The sequence below is a fragment of the Larus michahellis genome, chromosome 9, assembly GCF_964199755.1.
Source record: "Larus michahellis chromosome 9, bLarMic1.1, whole genome shotgun sequence".
NCBI lineage: Eukaryota > Metazoa > Chordata > Aves > Charadriiformes > Laridae > Larus > Larus michahellis.
Window position 1 is genome coordinate 17553043 of NC_133904.1, and position 23538 is coordinate 17576580.

Sequence of the window (23538 nt, forward strand, 5' to 3'; positions counted from 1 at the left end):
AAATGCAGACTGTAGAAAAAGAGATTGCTTGTAATAAAGCCATTAGTTTTAAGCATTGCAGATGTTACGTTTTGTAATGTGGGCCTGCAGCCCCAGCTGCCTTGTGAATTCAAGAGGAACTCAGCTTGGAGACTCTGGAAAAACGAAAAATTGCTTTAAGCATGTTCCTTTGCCCTGCATTTGTTCCTGACCTAAAGACATTGTAAAATACTATATCTTTAAATAGCTCTCAATCTGAATAGCAGCTTATGTGATAGTTATTTCACATTGTCAGGTGTGTTCTTAAGATCATCAGCGTTATACTTTGTTTTGGTAAATTGCAGATTAATGTGCTGTTTCATTAAACAATTTTCATTTAGGTCACTGGTACTGATCAGCAAGTGTCCGAGTCAAGCTTGGGTGAGAGGAACATGACCCCGGACTTCAGCACACAAGGTGATCACAGCATTGTCTTTGTCTACTTGAGATAGATGTAGTAGGGTTTTTGAGTGGACTTGTCATTCTCTTCTGCCCTTCCGTTCCCAATGGAGAAAGAAGGATTTGCTTTTAGATTGTTCATGGCAAGAAGAACCTTTTCTTCATAAACTGGCGTGGCTGGAAATGCAGAGGAGAGTTTTGCTCAACAAAGCACGCTCTGTAAGGCCCTCTGAGGCAGATACGGCAACTGTCATTTCTCTTTGAAGAGTCACGTGCACAATGGGCAGTTTGTTTCACGTTGTCAGCAGCCATGGGTGCCTTCCTGATCGTCCGTGTGCCTTCTCCATATAGTAGTTTCCTGCACGGCTTCCAGAAGCCTCAATAGGAAGCTTTGCTGCCTGAAGCGTAGATGTTGTGAACGCAAGTAGCCGAGTAGCAGCACCGAGCCTCTTTGTTTGAAGTTTAAAAGTTACTAGAATAGGCCTCCTTACCGTGTCTGTTGGTATGGAGGGCTTTTTAAACACTACAGCCTCAGTGGATCAGGAGATGTTGAGCAGTTTGCATAAAATAATTATTTCAGTAAAACTTCCATTAAATACTTTTTCCACATCATATTTTATGGTATCAATGTATAGACTGTCAGGTGTTCTCAGTACAGTTATGGGCAGAGAGGTGTGGGCAGAGTGGTCCAAGAAATAGAAACAGACATCTCTGGCCTGGCATCTAGAACGGGACCGAGAGCCAAACAGGTTAGTGAGGAGCATCTCTTCCTACGCACACAGAGCATCTGTTCTCTGAAGTAGGATTTTTGTTTCCAGAGCGACCAGTGGTCACCTTTAACTACTGCTAAATATAATTTTTTTCTTAAAACCCTGGTGTTTGACAGCTGCAGTGGAGTGTGACAGCTGAAGGTGACTACGTTTTAAGGGCTATGTCTACAGAGCTAGTTCCTAAAGTTCGTAAGTACATCTGGACTTCATATCCACATATGAAAGCCTAAATTTTAAGGCTAGTGCTAGAGCTTTGACTATTGGGAAGCAGTGGACTAGCTCTCAAGCCAGGGATTTGACATTCCATGTTGTGCTGCACACGCATGAAAGGGAACTAGGCGGGTCCTTGGGCATGTTTTCTTTAGGTAACATGGGTCAGGTGTCACCATTCCATGTCTTTTGAGCAGTGATTGTCTCTCGTCTGCTTCAGGCCTCTCCTGATGTAATACCAGAAAACCCAGGCCAGTGGAAGAGTAGAATAGTAAGAAGCTGTAAAAATACAGTTTAAGGCCCTTGAGTCCAGGTAGCAAATGGTGCAACCAACCACACTCTAGTTATCAATTAAATCGAATCAAACCAGTGAGAGTTTGGTCGGTGAAGATCTGTGCTCTGAAGACAGGCACAAACTGGATGCTTTCATTTATCCGCACAAACTTTATCGATATTTCAAAGCTTGAGTTAAGGGGATATGTTGCAAAGAATCATCTAACCACGTAGAAAATGTTTGGGGACTTATCACAAATACAAACGGTCCAATAAACAACTGCAGCTTTGCACCTACCACATAATAAATGGTGCATATTTATGCATTTTTAGCATAATGTAGATGTATAGCTGTATTTCTGTTATTGATTATTATGTCCTTTTTGGCAATGTTATGATTGCCTTCTAAGCATTACAAATTTATTTCCTGGAAGCCCCAAAAGAAAATAGTTGTGATTCATTTTATGTAAGAAGAAAATGTCCTTCGTAAAATATAACCTCATGAATATTTGATTTTCATTTTGATACTTAATTTTCCTATACTGTAGAAAGCTTTCTGCTTCCTAGTCCCCAAAACATGGGAGCTCTTAACATTCTCTAATTCACTAAAAGATCCTATTTTTCTGTTCCTAAACAAAACAGTTAAAATACATTTGTCCTGTCAATATGGTTAGCAGCAGCTGTTATGCAGAAAAGGGCATCAGAGGCTGCGGAGCTGAACAGAATTCTGTGATCTGTATTTTGTAAATATTTTGATTTTAGATGTAGGACTTTAAGGAATTCCAGTCTGATAGGGGAAAAGCATTGTCTATGTTATTGGAGCCTGGAGACTGGATTATCTAGTTTTATTTTCTTTATTTTTGACGTGACTTTGGGAATAATGCAGAGCCAAATACTTATTTTCATACAAGGGGCCATTTTCATCCATAACATGTATTTGTAGACGTGACAGAGGAAGTGATAACACTCTCAATTTTTAATACAAAGGGCTTCAAAGATGATGTGACTTTGCACAGAATGTTTAGCTTCTATCTGGAGCGTGTGTGTCACGTATTTTGTGTGCCAGAGTTGTTATATGATGGTGAATTCTAATTGTAAAGAACTTAGGTACCCGCTCCAGGGAAGTGATGATTGATTAGAAAGTGTTAGGTGCAAAGCTAATCTTGACAGTAGGGATAGGCTTTAAAGTGTTCAGAGCCGTGGTTTTTCAGGATTTGTGCAAAGTTTTACTTTGTCTAGCACAGGCAATGTCTCACTGTTCACCACAGAAACACGTAGTGAAAGAGCTGTTCCTGACCAAATGCAGTCCCAGATAATACTCTGGTATCAGTGCTCAACATGCTCATTGGTTGAAGAAAATACTTGAGGGCAGCACAAATTGTCTTTCCTGAAGGACACTAGAAACAAGTAAATTACTTCAGTGTTTTTTGCTTTGGAATTCTGTCAACTGAAAGCTTTTCAGTAATTATCGATGTACATGCCAATCACTAAATTTGAAGCATTATATTGAAAACAGGGCCAGGGGGAAATGGGAGAGGGGCAAGAAGTCTTTATTTTTCTCTGAATCTCTTGTTCTGCAGTTTCTGCTGAGAGTGCTGCTTTGATGGTCTCTGAGGCTGTTGATATCCCAGGCCATAGCTACTCCTCCGAAGATCTTTGTTCGCTGGAAGTTCAAGGATCTCTCCATTCGGCAGATCTTTCTCCCTGCTCTACAACCCCCAAAGGGGCTACGGAGCAGAGCTGCAGCACCCTGGATTGCAGCACCCGCTGCAGGTTCCACAGAGCTCGCTCAGAGGGTGTTCCTCATGAGGATGACAGTTCCCACAGCCGGGCCTCTACAGACACGTCTCAAGGACAGGAAAAGAACTGTGCCCACAGCAGGTCCTTGGACTGTTCTTCAGAGAATTTCAGCCCCTCTGAAAGAGAACTGCAGCGTTCTGCTCAAGAGAGCAGTGCCACACCGCCTTTGAAGCAAAAGAGAATCTGCTGTGCAGACTTCAGCCAGCCTCCTGTCCCTTCCCAGACCTCTCCCTTGTTTGGGCCTGCAAATACTTCATCATATGTGAGCGGCCACGAGAGTGCTGTCCGACAGCATCACATTACAAAATACCGAATTTCAAATATAGTCCGATCAACTAGTGACCCTGTATCGTGTTCGTCTTACACAGAAGGTAGGTGTAGCAGCACAAGGCTGACGGAGCTTGGAACAAATGAGCGGTATGTGATTTATGCAGCAATTGGTGCTGCTGGAAATCTATCTGAAACGTTCCAGTGAGGGCTGACTTACGAGTGAAGGAAGGCTTTAGTGCATTTTCTGGATTTGAAAATTTTTAAGAAGAACGGAAATGAGAAAAGTGACAGAGTGAAATCAGTTTTGGCTTTTCTAAATTGTACCAGCCTTTCTGCACTGCTCAGAAAAACACCTCTTGAGTAGATGCTTCCACCTCTCTCTTACTATTATACTGAGAACTATGAAGCTGAATGGTAGCTGGGGTCTGCTTAGGGAATGATTAACCGAGCTGTCATCCTTGTAATACAGCAGGTTGTTTCCTGAAGGTGACACTGACATTGACAGTGTTGGTGCGTGTCAGAGGCAGGCAGAGTGTGACTGTGTAGTGGCAGGTTGGAGTGTACGGTGAAAAGTTTTAAAGGACAAAGAAATGAAAGATGAGGCACATGACAAGATGATGAGCTTTTGACTGTCATGGATAACCATCTTCTGCTATGAATCTCCTTTTAGACAATTAGGGAAGAAGAGAGGAGTCGTCGTTAGCTGAAGAGTGTGTCATCATAAAAATCCGCTTGTTAGTGGAAAAGAAATGTTTGATTTAGAAAATGGCTCGATCAAATAATAGCAGGAATGTAGGACTGTCAGAACCATTTGAAAAGTGCAGGTCTTACAAAAGGATGTAAGCTGTTTAGAGAGATTCAAAGGAGTAACCTGGAGAAGTGGTTTGAAAGTAAAGATTTAAAAGCTTTGTTAAGATGTCATAGATTGTGCTGTTACAGGTGTGTTCACTGGGCTTTCTAAGGGATCTAAGGAAGAATCCTGTGACTAGCTCAAAACAGAAGTAGACAAAACACTGAAATAACTGGTTTAATTTAGGAAGATGATGTGTTGGTTCTATTACACTTTTTGCATCATTATTCTGTTTCGATGAATTTCAGAGACCTCATACTTAGCTCAATAGCTGAATGTCTCTTACCTTTAGAAATCTAGCCTCAGCATCCTGTCCAGGAAAAGTGAATCTTTATTCTAGAAGTCTGCATTTATTTTATGAAAATTACTCTGCTAGGATAGACATGCTGTGAAGCTGCAGTGCAGATAGTAAGTGGGAATTTCTAAATCTTTTCTACTGTGCTGAAGACAAGAACAGCCCTTTCTTTTCTGGATCATGCTCTGCAAGTTTTCCATGTTGTGCTCCATATGCTCTTGGAGTGGTGTGTGAGAGAGAGATTACTGTAGGCAGCCGTATCAACGTGTTTGAGCTGACTGCTGGGACACCTGGTAGAACAGATGCTCTGCCTTCATTTTTAACATGACCTAAATACAGCCATCATCTCTTCTGGAGAAGTGGCATGATGGGAATTATTCTGACTAATTTCCAAGTTCTTAGCCGTACATGAGTTGAGGGACATGGGTTGAACGTGACGGAGGTGTAACTGGGCTTAGCAAAGATTGTAATAAGGGAGCAGGGATGGTTCTAGAGATACTGATACCGACATGGCAGAGGGGGAGCAAGAGCAGAAGTAACTCAGAGGGAATGTGCTTGTGCTGGCCTAGTTTGCCCTTCTTTTGCTGCCTACAGAGACGCCTTAAAATGAGATCTTCAAGAGAAGCACTTGAGTCTAGGTGTGTGTATTTCTTTCATTTATATGTTTGGCAAACTGCAGTTTGCAAAATTTTACTCTGTGAAGGTTTTCACAACTTCACATCACTTCCCCTTCCTCTACTTTTTGTTGAACTTCATTTGGAAATCATACGTAGGTTAGAAGCAGCACAGTTCTAATAACATGTACCAGCTGTTTGTAGCAGCCCCGAAGCTTATTTTTCCTAAGCTGTGACACACAACTGAAGTTCTCTGTAGTCTTTATAACTTTGAAAGGCATTTGATCTAGATTTTTCATGACTCGCTATTGGTGTTCACTGCAGAATTTTAACATACATCCGCAGAGATAAATGATAGGCAAAGGTAAAGGGAACTGACTGAGCTCCATCAACTTTCCAGAAGAAAAAGTGTTTGGGTTTTTTTCAGTAACATACGCTTTTTAAAAAAAATTCATCCTGGAGTAGAGGAACTGGTCAAATAGACTGACTATATGAAAGATAGAGCTGTAACTGTATATTGTTCATACTAATACCTCAGGTAAGAGACATACTGAGGGGTGGGGGAGCTTCGGGCCTGTTCACAAATGGGAAAATAGAGTGGCCAGATTGGGAAGGTGGGGGTTGGTTTTGTCTTAGGACCCGGTCTTTCTACTTTAAGAAAAATTACTGATTTCTATTCCAATTAACCTCCTTATACAAGTCAATGCAGAGATTTAGAAGTGCAGCCTTGCTGTTTACTGCATAGAGGTTTTTTTAAATGGGTCTTGAATGTGACTGTGATTGCACTGCGCATGGTTTGGAACATAAATTATTTGACATGGGGATGTTGCACATGCGCAACAACATAGTGACACAACAGCAATGAGATCTAATAAATTACTAATCTGGGAATTTTAACGCTGGCATAACACTCTGGGCTTTTAGATCAATAAAACACAATTCATGTGCTTCAAGCACGTCTTGACATGATGGGGTCTTGATGGTATATGTAGTCAGTAATTCTCCCATTAATCCTTTAACGCTGACAGTGAGCTTGTTTATATCTTTTGAAAAATCTGTCATTCCTAATAGAGACATTTTAGATGAAAGTTTAGTTTAATAGGTGCCATTCTAGTCACTGTGTAGTCCCTGGACAATGTAAGTACGGTGGGTTCACATATAATCTCTGTAAGAAATAGTTCCCTCTTACAAAAAATTGCACGTTTTTCTGTCTGTTTATTATAGCAAAGGAGGGCAAAATCAGCTTCTAGCACTGATGTTTGTTACGATAAATTTATAATCAAATATGATAGACTATGTGGCTATATCAGTTAAGTGCCCGAGTGATGATTGTAGTGTCTGCCAGATAATTCAGGATAATGTCTAGTAGTGTAGTTTTGACTGCGCTGCGAGTACATTAAGCAGTATGATAATGGGTGGGAAGACAGAATCTCTGACGTGTCTCCTCTTAATAAGCGTGTCATGATTCATGTGTTGCAGTACTTCAGCATAATAAAGCAAATTAAAGACAGAATAGAAGCTGTCTCTCTTAACTTCTTACACATTTTCTATGTTTGTAGCATCTTACATTTGTTTTCCTTCATTTAATGATTCACTCTACCAGAGAATTGTACCAGCTTTTCATTATAAACTCTCCCTGAAGTTATGGAAGAAAACCTCTTCTAATTTACCTAGAAGTTCAAAACAGTTTTGAGTCTTGGAAACAGATGTAAACAGCCTTAGCATAAATGTGAGGGCTTATTCCATCTTGACTATCACAGGCTTGAAATCAAAAAGACTGCAGTGGTAATCACTGTATGGTGTGATCTCATCGTCATTGATCCCTGTGCTGGCATCCCAGAAACTTCTCACTGGCAGGCAATGACATCCAGAGCTGTTTGTAGATGCTCTGTAACCACTTGTTAACTACCGTTAATTTAATCAGTGGTGGATAGCATTTGTCCTGCAAAGAATTAGAATCTATTAAAAAAGAGATAGAAATATTGAATATTGCTTTTTTAAAAAAAATGAGAGGGATTCATCTGTCTTTGTTTTCCTGTTTTCTTAGATAAACTGTCTGCCCAGGAAATACAGGAAAGTCTGAGGTCCACCCCTTGGAGGGAGCCTTCCCTAGCTTCAGTGCTTAGGCCTGATACGTTTAGGATTTGATACCTGTATAACGTAGAGGAAACAATCCAGCGGGAACTATCTCTTCCTAGTTGTATTTATTTAACAGCTTATAGGACATTTCTGTGTATGTACCTTCTGAGAAGTTTCATTCTGTAAAGGAGGCAATAAAAGATTCCAATGTATTTTTCCTTGCTTTGGGCAGAGGATAGCAGGGGTTGATTGTGCTCTTTCTGTCTCTCTCTCTTTGGTTAAAGGTGATAACTGTGCCTGGACTCCTGTATGTAGCCGTCAAGATGCAGGATTATCTCCAGCTGCATTAGAAACAGGTGAGGACCAGTTTTCTACAGCAGGATTGTAAGGGGTTTCTTCTTTTGTTTTAAAAATGATTAAAGGTTTCTGATAGAGAAAGAAGCTCTAGAAAATTTGGGGCAGAAAAGTTACTTGCTGATAGCATACATATATGATGTACGATGCTCATGGAACCAGCCTCTGAGTGAAAACAAATGCTGCGAATGAAATCCTCTGTTTTAGTTTAGCATTTTTGCTTTCTCTGTATTTCATACTAATCTCTCTTGATTATTCACTGCTTATTAATTTCGAGGCCTAGAAATATGGGAAACATTATCCTTAAATTTTAGGGAGGAGGTAGGCTGGGCCTAAAACATTCCGAGTTCTGTATGTACCACTGAGTAGCTGGTGTTTCCCCTTACCATTAATGTCAACTGAAGTTCCTGAAAGTAGAGGTAACAAAAATGTCTGTGATTCATGAAGTATTTTAATTACCCGCCTACTGATCCTAAATGCAGTCCTCCTTGGTCATGGGAGAGAATCTTACTCTTGACCCCTGGTTAAATACCATTCTGCAATGTTTCCTTGATTGCATGTTTTTGTTACTCTTCAGAAAAAACAGACATTTTATGACAAAGTAAAAACATTTGTGACAATATTTGTTTTGCCTTTTTTCTTTCTTTTTTTTTTCTTTTTTTTAACTTATTACTTTAAAGATATTCTTCCCCCCCTTTTTTAGTTCCTGTTTCTGGTTCTCATATGGCTGCCTCTGCTTGTCAGCATTCTTTGAGCAGTTTCCTACCAACTGGAAGACAGAGGGATACAAGGAAAATTGACCTGCACCTAAAGCCAAAGGCTTGGCATGCAGTCTCAAAAGAGCGACCACACTCTTTAGTGGACCTTAAGGCCTATAAAGACACAAAAATTTTAGTGGCAAAATTTTTGGAACATTCAAACTGTAATCTCCCTCCAGAAGTACGTCACGTAGTGAACAGCATACGATCAGTAATAAAATCTGATGAGAGACACATGGAAGAAGCCATCTTCAGTGCCAATGTTATAGACCAGGTAGGCCATTTAAGTTCTAAAGATTTGTTCAGCCATGATAGACACATACCTTATTTAAATGTTTTTACAGTTCTAAGTACTTCAGCCAATTCCTGCAAAAGTTCTTTTATAGTAACATGGCTTTAGTAAGAAATAATTAATATTTATTGAGTAGCAATGCATTTTACTCTGAAGCACTCAAATGCATTTAAAATTCTTCAGCCAGACCCAGTAATATCCTAGCAGATCTATAGGGAACTGATATTTACACATTGGTAATCGACCTCTCTTATTTCCAACATCTTTCTGCACCTGTTGACTGTTCCATACCTGAATTTGTGTTTATGTTCGGAGATACACAGAACTGACTTGGATCTGTTGTTTCTTCAGGCAAAAGCATTTGTACAGCATAAGCTACTAGCTGAGAAGGGTGGGTAGGTACCTGAACAGGACCACGATCTACCAAAACAGAACAGTGCAGTCACCCTTACTCCTGGCTAGAAGAATGATAATGACACATTAAAGAAATAATTTTAGTAGGTTTTGGTTTTTTTCAGGCAAAACCCATTATTAATTAGGGGAAGTCCAGGGCACCCCAGCAATCTACTTGATAAGTCACAGAATTTTTGGTAACTTGTTGTATAACTCAGATTGGTGAAGCAGACTGACAGTTCTATTAACACCAAAATGGTTGTTTACCAGGCTTGCACAATTTTAGTTCTTTTCCACCCTCAGCAAAGCGAGTGAAGCAGCTCTTTCTCCTAAAAGAAACAGATGAGTTTAATTTGCTCCAAGCTTCTATTTGTCAATTATAAGGCTGAGCTGCCCCCTTTTCCACAGGTTTCCTTTTCATTCGTACAGAGGGAACCAAACACTTGTTTGTGCCTCAGTGGGTTGAGCCCCAGAGTGACGCCTGTCAGGCCTGGCTCTGCCTTCCAGCCGGGGGAGCCAGAGGAGCCGGGGGGTCTCTGGATGGCTGTGGGAACACACGGCTCCTCTGGGAGAGTTCCTGCACTAGACAACCTACGTGAAATTATACTGAGAGACTGAACCTTTTAAATGAAACCATTTCTTACCCTGTTTTCCCCATTTTTTCCTTTTCCATTCCTGCTCTTTTGACAGGTAATTACAAGTTCCCAGCAGAATGTGAATACCTCTAGAAAGCGACTTCAAGAAGATCTTCATCTTCAGAGCTGTGGTGCTCTGAGCTCTCCCGTTGCCTTCTTACGTAGGTCCCATATCACTCGCAGCTTAGAGCGGGACAGGCCTCACAGTTTAATTGGAGTTTGCCGGGAGACCATCCTTTGATAATATTTGCAGGTATGTGATTCCAGCAAAGAGAATTAAGGAAGAAACCAGGACTGGGAGAAATACAAGTAGTGGATGACTTAAAAAGGAAAAAGTGTCTTCCTTTGGAATTCCACTTTTTTCCGACAGCAGGAGAAGAACACCTGTTTTTCTGAATGTAAATTTAAGCCCTGATTTTTGCAAAATTTTAACCGATTTATTAGTAAAGTCATAACAAACGTTTACCCAACCAGAAATGTGGTTATTTCACTGTACTTGCAGAAATGCTACTGATGCTGCCTAGCATTTCTTGAAAACTCTTGCAAAACCACCAGAGACCGGCTGTACAACTTAAAAGTTGTATTTATTTAATGTACCTCAAAGTGTTTTAACTATGATCAGTGTTTTAATAAAAAATATTTCTGGACTTTGCTTTTTTCCACAGCTGATTTGGATAGAAATGTAAAGGTGATTCATGTGCACATACAGTGCTGCTTCTAGTCCATTTCTCCGGTGTCTTTCCTGCCAGGCTGAGCTGCCCGATTCAAACTGCCCCCGCCCCCCATATCTTGCCCTTTTAAATTCTAGTAAAGGCTGCGGTGTGGTTTATTTATTATTCTGAATGCTCATGAGTTAATGGAGTAGCGTGTGCTATTGAAAACTGACATTTAAGTACTCTGCAAATTGTGACCAAAAGATGCATTAGGGAAGGAGTCTTTGAAATTCTGCATTTCCAAAAAGCATAGTTCACAAACTTTTTACAGATGCCAGTTGACAGGAAGTTAGATGAATTTTTATCTAGCAGAGCCTTGAACATTTTTTCAAAATGAATTGTTACTCCAATTAGTAGTTGTGACAATTGTATTATAAAACATGTCCTTGTTGTTCTGCTGCATTTATGATTTATTTAACATTGATCTTACCAAAAAAAATTAATCAAAAAGTAAATATAATTGACACTAATTTGATTACCAGCATAAACACAGGTCTGCCAGCAACGTCTTCCAGTGCAAGCTTCATCCTGGCTCTCTGAGGAAATTGGAACGGCCTTAAACAAAAGGTTCTCATAAAGAACCTACCACAGGTTGACGTTTCACAGTTTTAATTTTTTTGCAGCAGTGCTTGTCAGTAGCGTTAGTTTCCATTTGAGGTTTAATCATATACTGGTTTCATTTGTGTCACTCTGAGCTGGGCAGATATCCTGTGAAAAGGTCACAAAGGAACGTAGCTGAAGATGGGTAATGTAAGTTTTACAGAATCATCCATTTTAATGTATTTTAATTATAGCATGCTTCTGTATTGATGTGAAGTACAGTGACATCCAGTGGCAGCAAGGTATGCTAATTGAAAGCAGCTACTCTCAGGATAATAATGATACACAAATTCCTAATTCAGGAGATGAATTTCTTTAAAAAAAATAATCTGTGACCTTTGCAACTGCACTTAGATGAAGAATTAAATGATCTTCTACTTGGATTTTTTTATTACGTTAACTTACACAACAAACAAAATAAGCGAGCTTCCTTTATTATTTCAGATTTATTAGTGATGGTAGGTTAATTCTTTCCTAAGGTCAGTTGCATGCAACACACTACTCTGTGAAGTACAGTCATCTAAAGCTCTTTAGTTACTGCATGGTAAGGCTTCTTAAGTCACAGTGTATTTTCTTCAAGGCCTTGGCCAAAAAAAAAAAATCTAGACGAAAAGTTACACCAATTAACATTTATCTCATAAGGAATACAACTTTACTACTAGGGTTTTTTTATCTACACACATTCTAATACTGCTGATGGTGCTAGGTTATTTGTCAAAACAATTTACATTCAGAACACATTGCCTTAGGAAGAAGAATGCTTTATAAAAGACAGAACTAGGTAAGCGTGGCTTTCCCATTTTGAGCCAATATAAACAAAAAGGTAATATGCAAAAATTAAAGAAAAACCCCCCAGCCCAACACATACATTACACAACCTGTGCAATAAGTTATCCATGAAATAACTCTGTTAAATCATAAAAATCACAAGCATTAAAAATAAATATGTATCTAAATAAATATTTTGATTTTAATCTTGTGGCAATTATTCTTTATTTAGCATATGAAACACTTGTAACATGTTTATGTTCACACCTTGCCAAACAGGTTACACTTGTCATAACAATACCAAGTACTACAGTGGTTTTCTTTACATTAGAATCTAAAAGTTTTAACTGCACACATTCCTTTCCACTGAAATACCATCTATTCGGCACCGGGTTTAAAATTATGCAAAGCCACCAGTATTGGATCGCGTTATGGGACTGGGATTTTTTTTTTTTTTTAAACTTGAGGCAGCCATAACTTGCTCTAATTGCTTCTCTTTGCATTTCCTGCAGTCTCATTCATCAAATATTCACATTCAGCGTGTTATCAAACAAGACAGACATACATACGTCACTCCACATAAAGGTTACAAATAAATATGTTTTAAGTTTTATGAGAAAAGAGTTTAGAAGATGTTGCAAAATACTTAAATGTTTTACAAAGGTTTTTGTCAGTGATTATTGTCCTTGACCATCCTTCTCATCACTTTTTGGCAAAGAAATAAAAAGGAAGGAGAGAAAAGGCAGAGACACCTGTCTGTTCCTTGTTTCTGAGTCCTCAGGTCAGCTTCAAAGCCTTTCATTCATACAAAATACAAAATTCTCTTCAGCTATGAGGGCTTCAGCTTTGATGGAATCATTTAGTTCTTTTGCAGCACGAGTCGCATGCTAGATGTACAGGGGTGTCTCTTGCCCGGTGAGAAGCCTGAACATGGCAGCTGGCATAGTCTTCATATGAATCTGTCAATTGATTTACACAGAAATTAACAGAATTGTTACTAGTTTAACACAATCCATAAGGCCCAATCTGTCTCCCCCTGTGGTGTAAGTCCATTTATTGTCCTGCTTTCTATAGGTGTGTTACCAAAGTTTCTAGTTCAAAGCTCTCTCGTTCTAACAAGCTGGTTTGCCGTCTTTCTTTGCTTTTTTGTGTGTTTTTTTTAAAATGACGACAGGATGCAATATCATACAGCTTAACAGGACACTTAAGCACTTTCTTTTGTCATGCCCCACTCCAATTACAGCCCTTAAAAAAGCAGCAGCACAAACCTCTCTGAAAATGCATTCTGCTGTTCTGGTATAAAGTGAACTTAGATCTTTCTTCTGTTTTCCTTCCATGTGGGAGTGTCATTTCATACATATTTTCCCCTAATTGGAGTATGATCCTTTGAACACAAAACTTGGACTTTATCACCTGATGTTTAAATGCCAGTCAAGAGTTTGGTGGAACAGGTTCTCTCATGGTTAGCGTACTTAAGTTCTTTCTACGAGGAGTGCTGAGTGTCAGAGGGATTTTACAGACTGACAGGATCAAAGGCAATGGGTAATGAGAGTTGTACCAGAACTGTAGGAACAGCTGTAAGATCCTGTTGGACAATGCAAGAGGAAGGAAGGTAAACTTCACTAACTGGTAATACAGACCCTCACCAGCCATACGCTGCCTGCATATCATGGTCTCTTCATGCTGAAAAAAACAGTTTGGTGCTGTCCTCATATCTTGAGTGAGATGTTGTGCAGCAAATATATACCATAAAGGCATGGAGGTTCTATTGAAACCCGCAGCTTTGTTCCTGCCACCCTGCGTGTATCCTGTATTACTTTTCAAGTGTCATTTTCCACAGAAAAACAAGTTATCTTTGATTTTTGGCAAAGGAACTAGTGGAAGATCTGGCCAGGGTTGTGTATCACTAAATTCGGTAGGGATTTCGGTAAACTTGGAGGCTCTTGTTCATTCATTGCTGGTTTCTCTAAAAGTACTGGAGAGAAATGTCTTAACTGATTCCCAAGGTAAGTGGCAATGTTCCATGGAAATGAAATTATTAAAATGCATATCAATTTGAATCTCATCTCTTTGACTGACATTTTATTTCTATGGCAGATGCTGGCGTGGTAAGCCAAGAGACATTTTCATAGCTAACAGGCTTGTGCGATTTCTTTCCTTAATTGATTGGTTTAATTCAGACAGTAGGTTGAAGGTTCAGAATCGTCAAAAGTGGAAATCATGAGTGGAAAAATGCAATGCATGTCCATCTAATTGTTCAAAAAATGTTCTATTGTCGGTTATTAGTGCTCAACTCTAATTTACTGAGGTGGTGGTTTAATACGATGTTAACACACTCTTTTCAACTGAAATATAAATTCTTTCAACAGTTTTAATTCATTGAAAAAGTATTTAATTGTTTTCTTACCTCTCCCACTGAATTAGACAATGCTTGTACTATCTTCTCATGAGCAGTAGCAACGACACTTTGTCCATTGATCTCAATAATACGATGTCCTACTCTTACCCCTCCCCTCTCAGCTATTCCACCTCGCATCAAGCTGCAAATCTGCCAAGAGAAAGCGAAGTTTATTAAAGTTTAGAAATCTCATAATGTAGCTGTTAGTAGGATTTAATACATAATAGTAAGTGGTGACACAGTAAAGATTCCAGGAGATACTTGTAGAAAGTGTTAAGCAATACTGTGAATTTCTAAACATTGGTTTGTGGTTGTTTTTTTTTTTAATTTTTATTTTCATTCTCATGGGCTGGGAACATATAAATACCCAACATAGTGATGTAGGTAGCAGCCATGCAAAAGGGTTGAGTTTGGGGGAAGAGAGAATTTTATGTATTGTTGGGATAGGAGAAGAAAATGATTTTTAAATATTTCCGACTTTGCCACCTGGACTCTTTCTGCAGACTGCCACATTGTTCTTTCTGAATAATAGGAAATATAAAAGGTGCTAAAGTAAATATTAATCTATAACAGCAGCTTTTTCACATACATGGAAAAAAAACTGACATAAAACTTAACCCTGCACAAATGCTAATACAGGCTGAAGGATAGGCTGATGCCATACAGACATTCTATATTGAAAGCTGGAGATCTGTCAAGACAGTCACAAAGATATAAGGAAGATACACGGGAAGATCTAAAAGATATGAGGAACAAATTCTTGACTGTGAGGGTGGTGAGACCCTGGCCCAGGTTGCCCAGAGAAGCTGTGGCTGCCCCATGCCTGGAGGTGTTCAAGGCCAGGTTGGAGGGGGCTTTGAGCGACCTGGTCTAGTGGGAGGTGTCCCTGCCCAGGGCAGGGGGACTGGAACTGGATGATCTTTAAAGGTCTCGTCCACCCAAACGATTCTATGAAATGTGCAAATTCTGTTTCTTTTTACAGGCTGTTCTCAGCGTAGCGAAGTATGACCACCTGTTTCCTGGGCCTCTCAGACTGGAAAAGGACACTCTGCTCTCCAGAGCCACTGCTTGTCTCCATGTTTTCCAGTGCTGCTGGCCATAGAGAGCTTAGGATGAAGGCGGCAAGTCAGGCCCCTGCTTCAACTGGCACCTGGAGGTACCAGTAGATTTACATTCACCAGGCATACTCCCAGCAGATGCTGCTACTTAAAATGCAACCTGCTATACAGGCAGAAAAAAGTCTCAGTCCAGTATGGGGAATTTAAAAGAATGTTTCCTCCTCAGCAACAGTACCTGTGCTGCAGCAGGGCCCTCCCTGACAAGCCAGAAAGCTGTATACTAGATAGAAATTGTTGGGAAATTATTTCAGAAGACTACACTTGTGCAGGACATAAGGCAGCTAATATATAGCTTGAATGTCTGGAACTGAGCAGAGCTTAGCAGTGCTGAGATTTACCTTTGCTTGGAGGAAAAGAAATGAGCGCTAGAACATCCAGTGATGGCTGTTTCTGCAGTTACTGTCAACGGTTAGAATCATATGCCAAGAATTATTATTTGCTGAGATCTGGTAATTTGCTCAGAGCTAAATACAAGTATGATACGATGTGGCTTGTGTCCCAGTGCGTTTTAATTCAGAAACACAGTATGTGGGGAGATGGCCAAACTGGAACATATTGAAGGTGAAACATTGTCTGTGGTTGACCAGAACCTTTTCTGTATGACAATAACAGTTTCTTTTAAATTTGTCTTCACAAATAACAATGCTATAAAAAATTAAATCCCTTCTTACTCCACATTCAGGTTGTTTGATATGGAGAGCAAAAATATATAGTTCTTTTTTGTTTATAGAAGGCCTTTCCCAGCTTTCTGAAAAAAAACAAAACCACTTTCTCTTGCACTGAAACTTATCTTTCACCACGCTATCATTAGTGGCTTTAGCTACTGTGGTTCGTACACTGTTTCTGATGGACTTTTATGCGACAGAGGCACCATCAGGACCCTTCATAGAATTACATCTCGAATTTCAGTCACGTACAGTATATTGTTTTGCAGGTAGTCTGCCTTCTAATATAGCTGATAAGATAAGCTGTACTACATAGATCTTCTCTTTTATAGAAAGCTTCTCAGTTCATCTCTCACTGTTATATTAACAGTTTGCTCCTTGCTGTTGGGGATTGTATGCAGTAATCTGAAAGGACAAAAAGTACAATGTGCCAAAAGAAACCCTGTAAATATATTTTTCACAGTATAAAAGAAAATATAGAGACAGTACAGCCAGCTGAAATAAAAGCTTTCAACGCAAATGGGAATGTGACCTCTCCCCCCACTGGCATAAAGGAAAAGATAATGGCTTGCATATCTCTCCAGAGCACCTTTCATTGCCTGGCTCTCGGAGCGCTTTTAATACCATCAGTGAATTTCTTCTCTCTGACAGCCTCCGACATAGGAAGCGATCTCTTATCTTCGTTCCAGAATGTGATCCCTCTCTAGGGAAGGGAGTCAGCTTCCTTTTTGTGCACATTAACGATTTTAATGAGGTCAAAAGAGAAGCAGATATAGAGCCCAAATGGCTCTGCCTAGCCTCACAGATCCTGTTAAGCTAGAGACAGAGTGCAGATGTAAAGAAATATACTGTATGTAAAGCACACGTTCACGTGGCTCCTGTATTTGCAAGTGGCTGACTCAAAGCAGCCTTAAGACTTCTGTCTCCAGGCAGCGGAGCTCTGGCAGATTAGGCTGCCAAGTTTAAGCTCAGCAGTACCTCTAAGTAAATATGATTCTGTTCAACCAGGATTGTTTAGCCTGCTATACTTGTTGAACACAGAGACTGCTGTAATATTATTAAATAAAGCATGATGGATCTGGATCTTCTCGTAAGCAAGAGCCTATACTTCATTTACTGTGTAAGCTGAAGGGGAAAAAGAAAAAGAAAAAAAGAAGAAAGGTGTAAACCATTCTGGTTCCATCCATTCAGCTGTTAGAAATTCTGCAATGTCTTAGACAAGCTGCAGTGCATCACATGTGAAACTTCAGTAACTTCACAATCAGTTTTATTGCAACTGCCCATTGTGTAGCAAAACATTAAGGCTAGAACAGTGCAAGGCAAACTGAATGTTTACTCTGTGTAAATGCCTTAAATATAACCTATTAAAGCAGGTTTCTCCTTATCTCACTCCTATATTACTCTATTTAAACCCTTTGTATTTGTTCCCAGAACAGTTTAAATATATAAATAAAGGCATGGAAGAAAGAATAAACTGTCCATTCTGTTAAGTTTTACCTAGTTTTACTGTGTTTTTAGATAGAATTGTGCTAGGCTAGGGATGGTGTAGATACGCTTCTCAGAGAAAGTATCCGAGATCTAGACTGAGAAGTGGTGCCTTGTCAGCACTAAAAATACAGCTGGTAATACACAGATTTTTTTGTAATCTAGGGAAAAAGATAATGATGTGATACAAGAGGACCACTTGTATTTAAATATCATAATTTTAAAAGAAGTGTAGCATAATGATTTTCACTTCCCCATCACACAAGATTCATACTTATATATATGCAGAATATTTTTTTCTTAATGTTTTACAGTTCAGATTTTAGATTCCTTTTATAAATATGCAATTAAACCACATCAGTAGCTTTCAAGAGCTATGAAGAATATTTGCATTGTTATTGCAAGAGGAATTTTACAAAATTAACACTGATTTATGCTGCTGTGCTGTTCCCTCACTAAAACTTCCAAAAGCTGGCACTACTTGTGCTCCATAAAGCACAACTTCAGGCTTTGCATTAATTAAACTATAGAGAATGCACCAAGAAGAGGGTCACCTACAGCAGCCCAGTCTCAGCATCTTCCCGATAGCCCATGCAAGCAAACCGCAGCTCAGCTACTACTTCTGTACGCCCAGGCTGTTCATGGGCTAGTCACTAATGTGACGGCTGTACATCCTGCAGGGATGAGATAGGCAGGGTGAAAAGGAACCACCGCAAAACTGCTCTCAGAAGAGGCACAGCAATAATGCCAGCTGCCAGGCATAATGAGGTAATGGCATAGCAGTAGGAGACATTTAACTATACCCATTCTGGCAAGCCATCTATTTCTTCGCTGTGCTAATGCTGAGCCAACAAAGAATAAGGATATTATTTCTGAGTCCTGTCATAATTTATAACAATTGCTGGCAATTACAAAGCTGCTTTTTAAAAGTTCAGTGTGAAAATACCAGAGACACGTACTTGGCAGAGTCATATTTTCATAAGTGAAGTAAGAGGGAGTTTATCTGAGGAAGGACTTACATGTTAATCTCTCCTTTTTGTTCATTGTCTTTCATATTCAAACACAGACTCTTCATAATTGAAATTTATTACAGGGCTTTCTTTTTTAGTTATCTCAGAAGAATTTTTATGCTGAATTCGGTAAACTATATTGGATGTCATCTAAATGTTGCTCATTTAGCTGGAATGAATGATGACCATCCAGCGTAGTGAACATGACAACTGGCCACTAGATGGAGTGAGCACACTATAAAAGAAAACAACCAGTCTGCAGAATTTACTAAAACAAGGCTGCAATTATGTAGGAGATGATTAGCTGAGACAAGATGAGTAGATTGTCTCACAGGTTCCGTAACTGCCTCTGTCTGTGTGAGGACATGATGACACGCTGCTTCTAATACACCTTGGCCTGATTCTTTTCCCCAGCTCTGACCCAACCCCCACCAACACTGATGGGCTTCCTAAAAGAGTTAACACATCATAGTATTGCTCATTGTTCCTTATAGATATTTTCCTCTTTTTATCAGAGCACCAGCTGAACATACTAGATTTACAAAGGATAGCAATTAGGAAATAAATCAATGCCTCATACAGATCTCAGTGCCCTCTGTGAGATCTTGTAAAAACAGATCCCATCCTTTTTATACCCAGACTTGGGATTTGCTAACACAGAGCGAACTACCAGCAATAACCACACCCACTTAACACACATACGTGTAGGTGAAAGGGATTAAGCGCAGGCAAAGGAGGACAGAAATACACCACGCTCCTGATCTTTCTGTATTTTCTTACAGACACCTCTCCAGTGTCAGAGCATTAATCCCAAACATGACAAAACAGTTTAAACCTCTGCTTCTGAAGGATATCAACCTGGTCCAACTTCCAGCTGTACCAAGGCTTGCAGCAGTGTTCCTTGTACCAATCTCTGCTGTGAGCACCACGTGATATGTGATCTTAGGTAGGAACACTTAAAACAGGTACAATAAAAACTGAGAGATAGCTAGCGAAGCTGAGAATCTACTAATGAGCAATCTGTTTGCTAAAGCACAGTAAGACCCATAAACCGTATCCTATAGAGTTACCTGCTACTCTTCCAAGGGTGGCAAACAGAAATCTGGCAACTTCAATCGATGCGTTTCACAGAACAGGGGACCAGAGCCCACAGTCCTTTGTGATGTGGTTTTCTGTGTGAGCAGCCTGATTATTTTTTTTCCTAGACTGGAGGAAGAGGAGATGGTGATGGTCCTGCACTACAGAGAGTCCCTAATGCTAGTATCAGCCCCCAGAAAGGCCAGGTGACTGCCTGAGCTAATTGTGTTGGGAGTTTGCTTTGGCAAGGTATCGGAGAATGGCTTGGGAAGGAAGAGCTACGAGAGGAGGAGCCTGATCTGCAATGGTAAGTGTTACCTGCCACAGTCATTCTCCCACTTCTGTTATTACAGGGAAACTGCAGCGTGCAGAGAAGAGATACCTGTGCCACAACCTGTACAATTACTTGTAGCGAGCGATGTTTAATTTTAACTGGAGAAGGTCACTATTATATTCCCTTGCCTGCTACCATGTGATTCAAATAAATTATGCACAGCGGAAGAAAAGTTAAAAGTCTTAGTGAACATATGCTGAAATTTAAAAAAGAGAAACAGGATCAGAGCTAAGATTAGAATGTTATCATTGTAAAAACCTGTTTCAGCATAACTGTTTTCCTTGTAACTCTGGCACACTAATGACAGAGTTATACATGAATTAGCTGATCCAGATACTGCACTAAACAATCTCGACTATAAATCTTGTGTCTGTATTATGTAGGAAAATCCCTCAAGAATGGCAGTACTTGTTCTCCTGGTGTTGTCCATTTGCATTGTATTACTCAGAGATGTGATTATAAGGTTTTGATTAATTAAGGGATCACAGTACAAAAAGTGAGGTCACGAACAAGGATTTTTTCAGTACTTCAGTGTGTTTCTTGAAAGAGTGAAAAAAAAAAAAGAAAAAAACCAAACCCAAACCGATCACTGAACACAGGAACTTACAATTCCATTCTGTACACTGAAGCCCAACTGGTATTTTAAGTCTGGCCGTTTTATGAGGACAGTAGTAACAGGAGGACAGCTGACAATGTTCAGTTTGACTTGTGTCTGATTCTTGAGACCCTGTAAGATATTCCAAAAGTTAGTATTTTTGAAATTGATCTTAATTTACTCTTTCATTAGTGGTTTCCTAATTGCAAGAGTATAAAGCAGCTGATCTGAGAAAGAACAGCTACAGTTAATAGAAATCTATGGTTAACTTATATATACATTTCTCTGTTTCATTTCTCTCCCAAGCCATTTGGCCCAACAAAACATATCAAAACTTTGTCTTTCATTACTATAGAAACTTAAAGAACGTTTTCAAGAAATATCAAAACTGACTACTGCTTGCCTTTTACCAGCATCTGGCTAATTAATCTCCTGCTGCTGCTACTCTTGGTAAATCTGCACAGACATTAGATTTAGTCTGAGAGATTAAAGACAATGCATTCTGAGATTCCGTCATGTCTGGGGAATCCTCATATACTCTCTTGATCTGTCCTGCAGTCTACCAGCCGCCATCCATTTCATCTACCTGGAGCCCGAAGAAGCATAGTAGAATTTAATTCTCAGATTTTAATTTAGAGGCTATGGGGAAGCCCGAAACTTTGAAGACAGCTAAGTAACTTAATTTAGGCAAGTTTTTCAGACTCATTTGTTATAGTCCAGTAACAAAGCTGCAGTCAAATTCTCCAGCCCAAAATTTCTGTACATTTTCACCCTTGAATCTCTCTTTCTAGTTTTACTTTTTGTTAACAACAGATTACTTTTTTTTTTTTTCCCAGTGATATGAAAAACTGTATCTGCTGGAAATCTACAGGGTTGCTTGTCAGAATATTACATCTCTGCTGGCTTACAATCTACATCACACAGTTATAAGTTTGGGGTACCTTTATGATCCCTTGGCAAGTTGCAAGAGGTAAACCAACTAAACTGGTCCCATTAATGGACATAATTTGGTCTCCAATGCTTAGTTTTCCTGAACGGGCTGCAGGGCCTCCATTCATCATGTTAGCTAGGATAACGGTGGGCAGAATCGATCCCCATCCAGATTCCACAATCACTACCCCAAGAATTTCTCCCTTCTGTTTTTCCAGCTGGAGCTGCAAATAAAAAGGAAAAACCACAAAACGTTTTTGCTTTGATTTGTCTAGATTTGAGCACTAGCATCTTAGTTGTTCCTGAATAACACCAAGAAAATACAAAAAGAATTCTATTCTTTGCCATCAGGTAGTAGCATGACTTCAAAAGCACTGTTAAAACTGTATAACACATACCTATTTCTTTTCCAGGGTATCCTTCATTTGTTTGGTGAAAGTCATTTAGGTTCTTACAACAAGCAAAAAACCTAACACACTGGTTAACTCTATAGAAAGTGGTGGAACCAAATACCAAATGAATGAATGCCAAAGAAGGTTTTATCCTTCCTGGAACCTGGCAACTAGGGGAGGCTGCAACATTTTGTGGCAACGCATGAAACACAGGCTGGAGTTCAGCTCCACTTCTGCCATCACTGCTCAGGTCGTCTCTTGATCTCAGGGTTTGTCTGTTCTTATTTTCAGGCAAGGACCTCTTGATTATTATTGTTGTTGTTGTTGTTGATTATTATTAACATCACCGAATATTCTTGTGCCTAGCATGTTAATCTAAGATCCCTTATGTGCTGATGTAATGTAAATGACGACTTCTCCTCAGATGTGGTGATGTTAACTGTTCAGTAATCATAGCATATCTAGAGAAGAGGAGTAAGAGTTTAAACAGAGAACATACTCTTTAACAAAATACTGGGGATTATTTTCTTTCAAATATGGAAGGACAGGGACACCCGTACCGTAAGAAATCACTTACAACGTGCATTGAAATGGAGTGTCATCTCTCTCTCTGTATCAGTACATTGGTAAAACCTTAAAAAAGCTTGCACTGTGTACTGTGAATAGCACAGAGCTTATCTATGTCAGATGTAAATGTACTTTATTATTGTTTTGATCAATGGAAGCAGAAAGACCCTCAAAATGAAAAGATGACATTCTAAACTTATAAAGCTGATTTTAGTAGCACAGTATTGATGAAGCAACACATATTGAGACGTAAAGTCATCCTTAACATTTCAAAAGAGATTTCCCCAAGAACTACATTCCTCTGAAAAAACGGATCAATTTGAAATGAAATTCCAGAACTAGTTTACCTCTTTGCAGTTTTCTGAATTGGAAAAGTGTATGAGGTCATCATTGTACATCTCTTGGGTATTGATGATGTCACTGTATTCTTTCTGACTGAGATCCTCTGGGTTAATTCCATTGGCTCTTAAAAACTCTTGGTAAGCCACACTGAAAGCCTGACCAATTGACTGAGCTATCAGCTGTGCCTAGAATGTGGAACAAAACACAGCTCAGAGAAAGGACTGATAAGCAAGCAGTTTACCACTGAAACCATAAAAAACAAGGAGAGATTGACTTAATCTTATAACAGATTCAAAATAAAGGTTCCTGCAAAGCTGCTGTGTTACTGTGGATATAAAGTCACTTTAAGGTCAGTTATACAGAAAGACTCCGTTACATCCAAAAACAAATTGCAAACTCCATTAAAAATCCCTGCTGATCTCCTTTCATCAGTGCGTTGCAGGAGCAAGCAGCCATATGCTATTTATGTACTCGTTCCAATAAACACTGGGGAGTACTGGCTTTGCACCAATACGGAACAGAGCTTACAGAAAA

At 39.4% G+C, this 23538-nt stretch overlaps 2 protein-coding genes across 31 annotated transcripts in view; one reads left to right on the top strand and one right to left on the bottom strand.

Annotated features, from left to right (window-relative positions):
* ENTREP2 (endosomal transmembrane epsin interactor 2) overlaps positions 1 to 20729 on the top strand; it is a 154356-nt gene extending 133627 nt beyond the window's left edge. For 3 of the 5 annotated variants that reach the window (XM_074600448.1, XM_074600450.1, XM_074600452.1), the window contains 5 exons: positions 360 to 435; positions 3251 to 3841; positions 7863 to 7934; positions 8636 to 8964; positions 10066 to 10648. In XM_074600448.1, coding sequence (XP_074456549.1) covers positions 360 to 435; positions 3251 to 3841; positions 7863 to 7934; positions 8636 to 8964; positions 10066 to 10251 — 1254 coding nt within the window. In that variant the 3' untranslated portion in view covers positions 10252 to 10648. Of the gene's footprint in view, positions 1 to 359; positions 436 to 3250; positions 3842 to 7862; positions 7935 to 8635; positions 8965 to 10065; positions 10649 to 15471; positions 17407 to 19972 lie in introns of those variants that run through there. The other 2 variants (XR_012588992.1, XM_074600449.1) reach the window with 2 other exon arrangements.
* APBA2 (amyloid beta precursor protein binding family A member 2) overlaps positions 10621 to 23538 on the bottom strand; it is a 109177-nt gene continuing 96259 nt past the window's right edge. For 19 of the 26 annotated variants that reach the window (XM_074600429.1, XM_074600436.1, XM_074600430.1 and 16 more), the window contains 5 exons: positions 23010 to 23189; positions 21715 to 21927; positions 20786 to 20905; positions 14499 to 14639; positions 11476 to 13050 (listed from right to left, as the gene is read on the bottom strand). In XM_074600429.1, the coding sequence (XP_074456530.1) occupies positions 12979 to 13050; positions 14499 to 14639; positions 20786 to 20905; positions 21715 to 21927; positions 23010 to 23189 (726 nt within the window). In that variant the 3' untranslated portion in view covers positions 11476 to 12978. Of the gene's footprint in view, positions 11432 to 11475; positions 13051 to 14498; positions 14640 to 20785; positions 20906 to 21714; positions 21928 to 23009; positions 23190 to 23538 lie in introns of those variants that run through there. The other 7 variants (XR_012588988.1, XR_012588986.1, XR_012588990.1 and 4 more) reach the window with 1 other exon arrangement.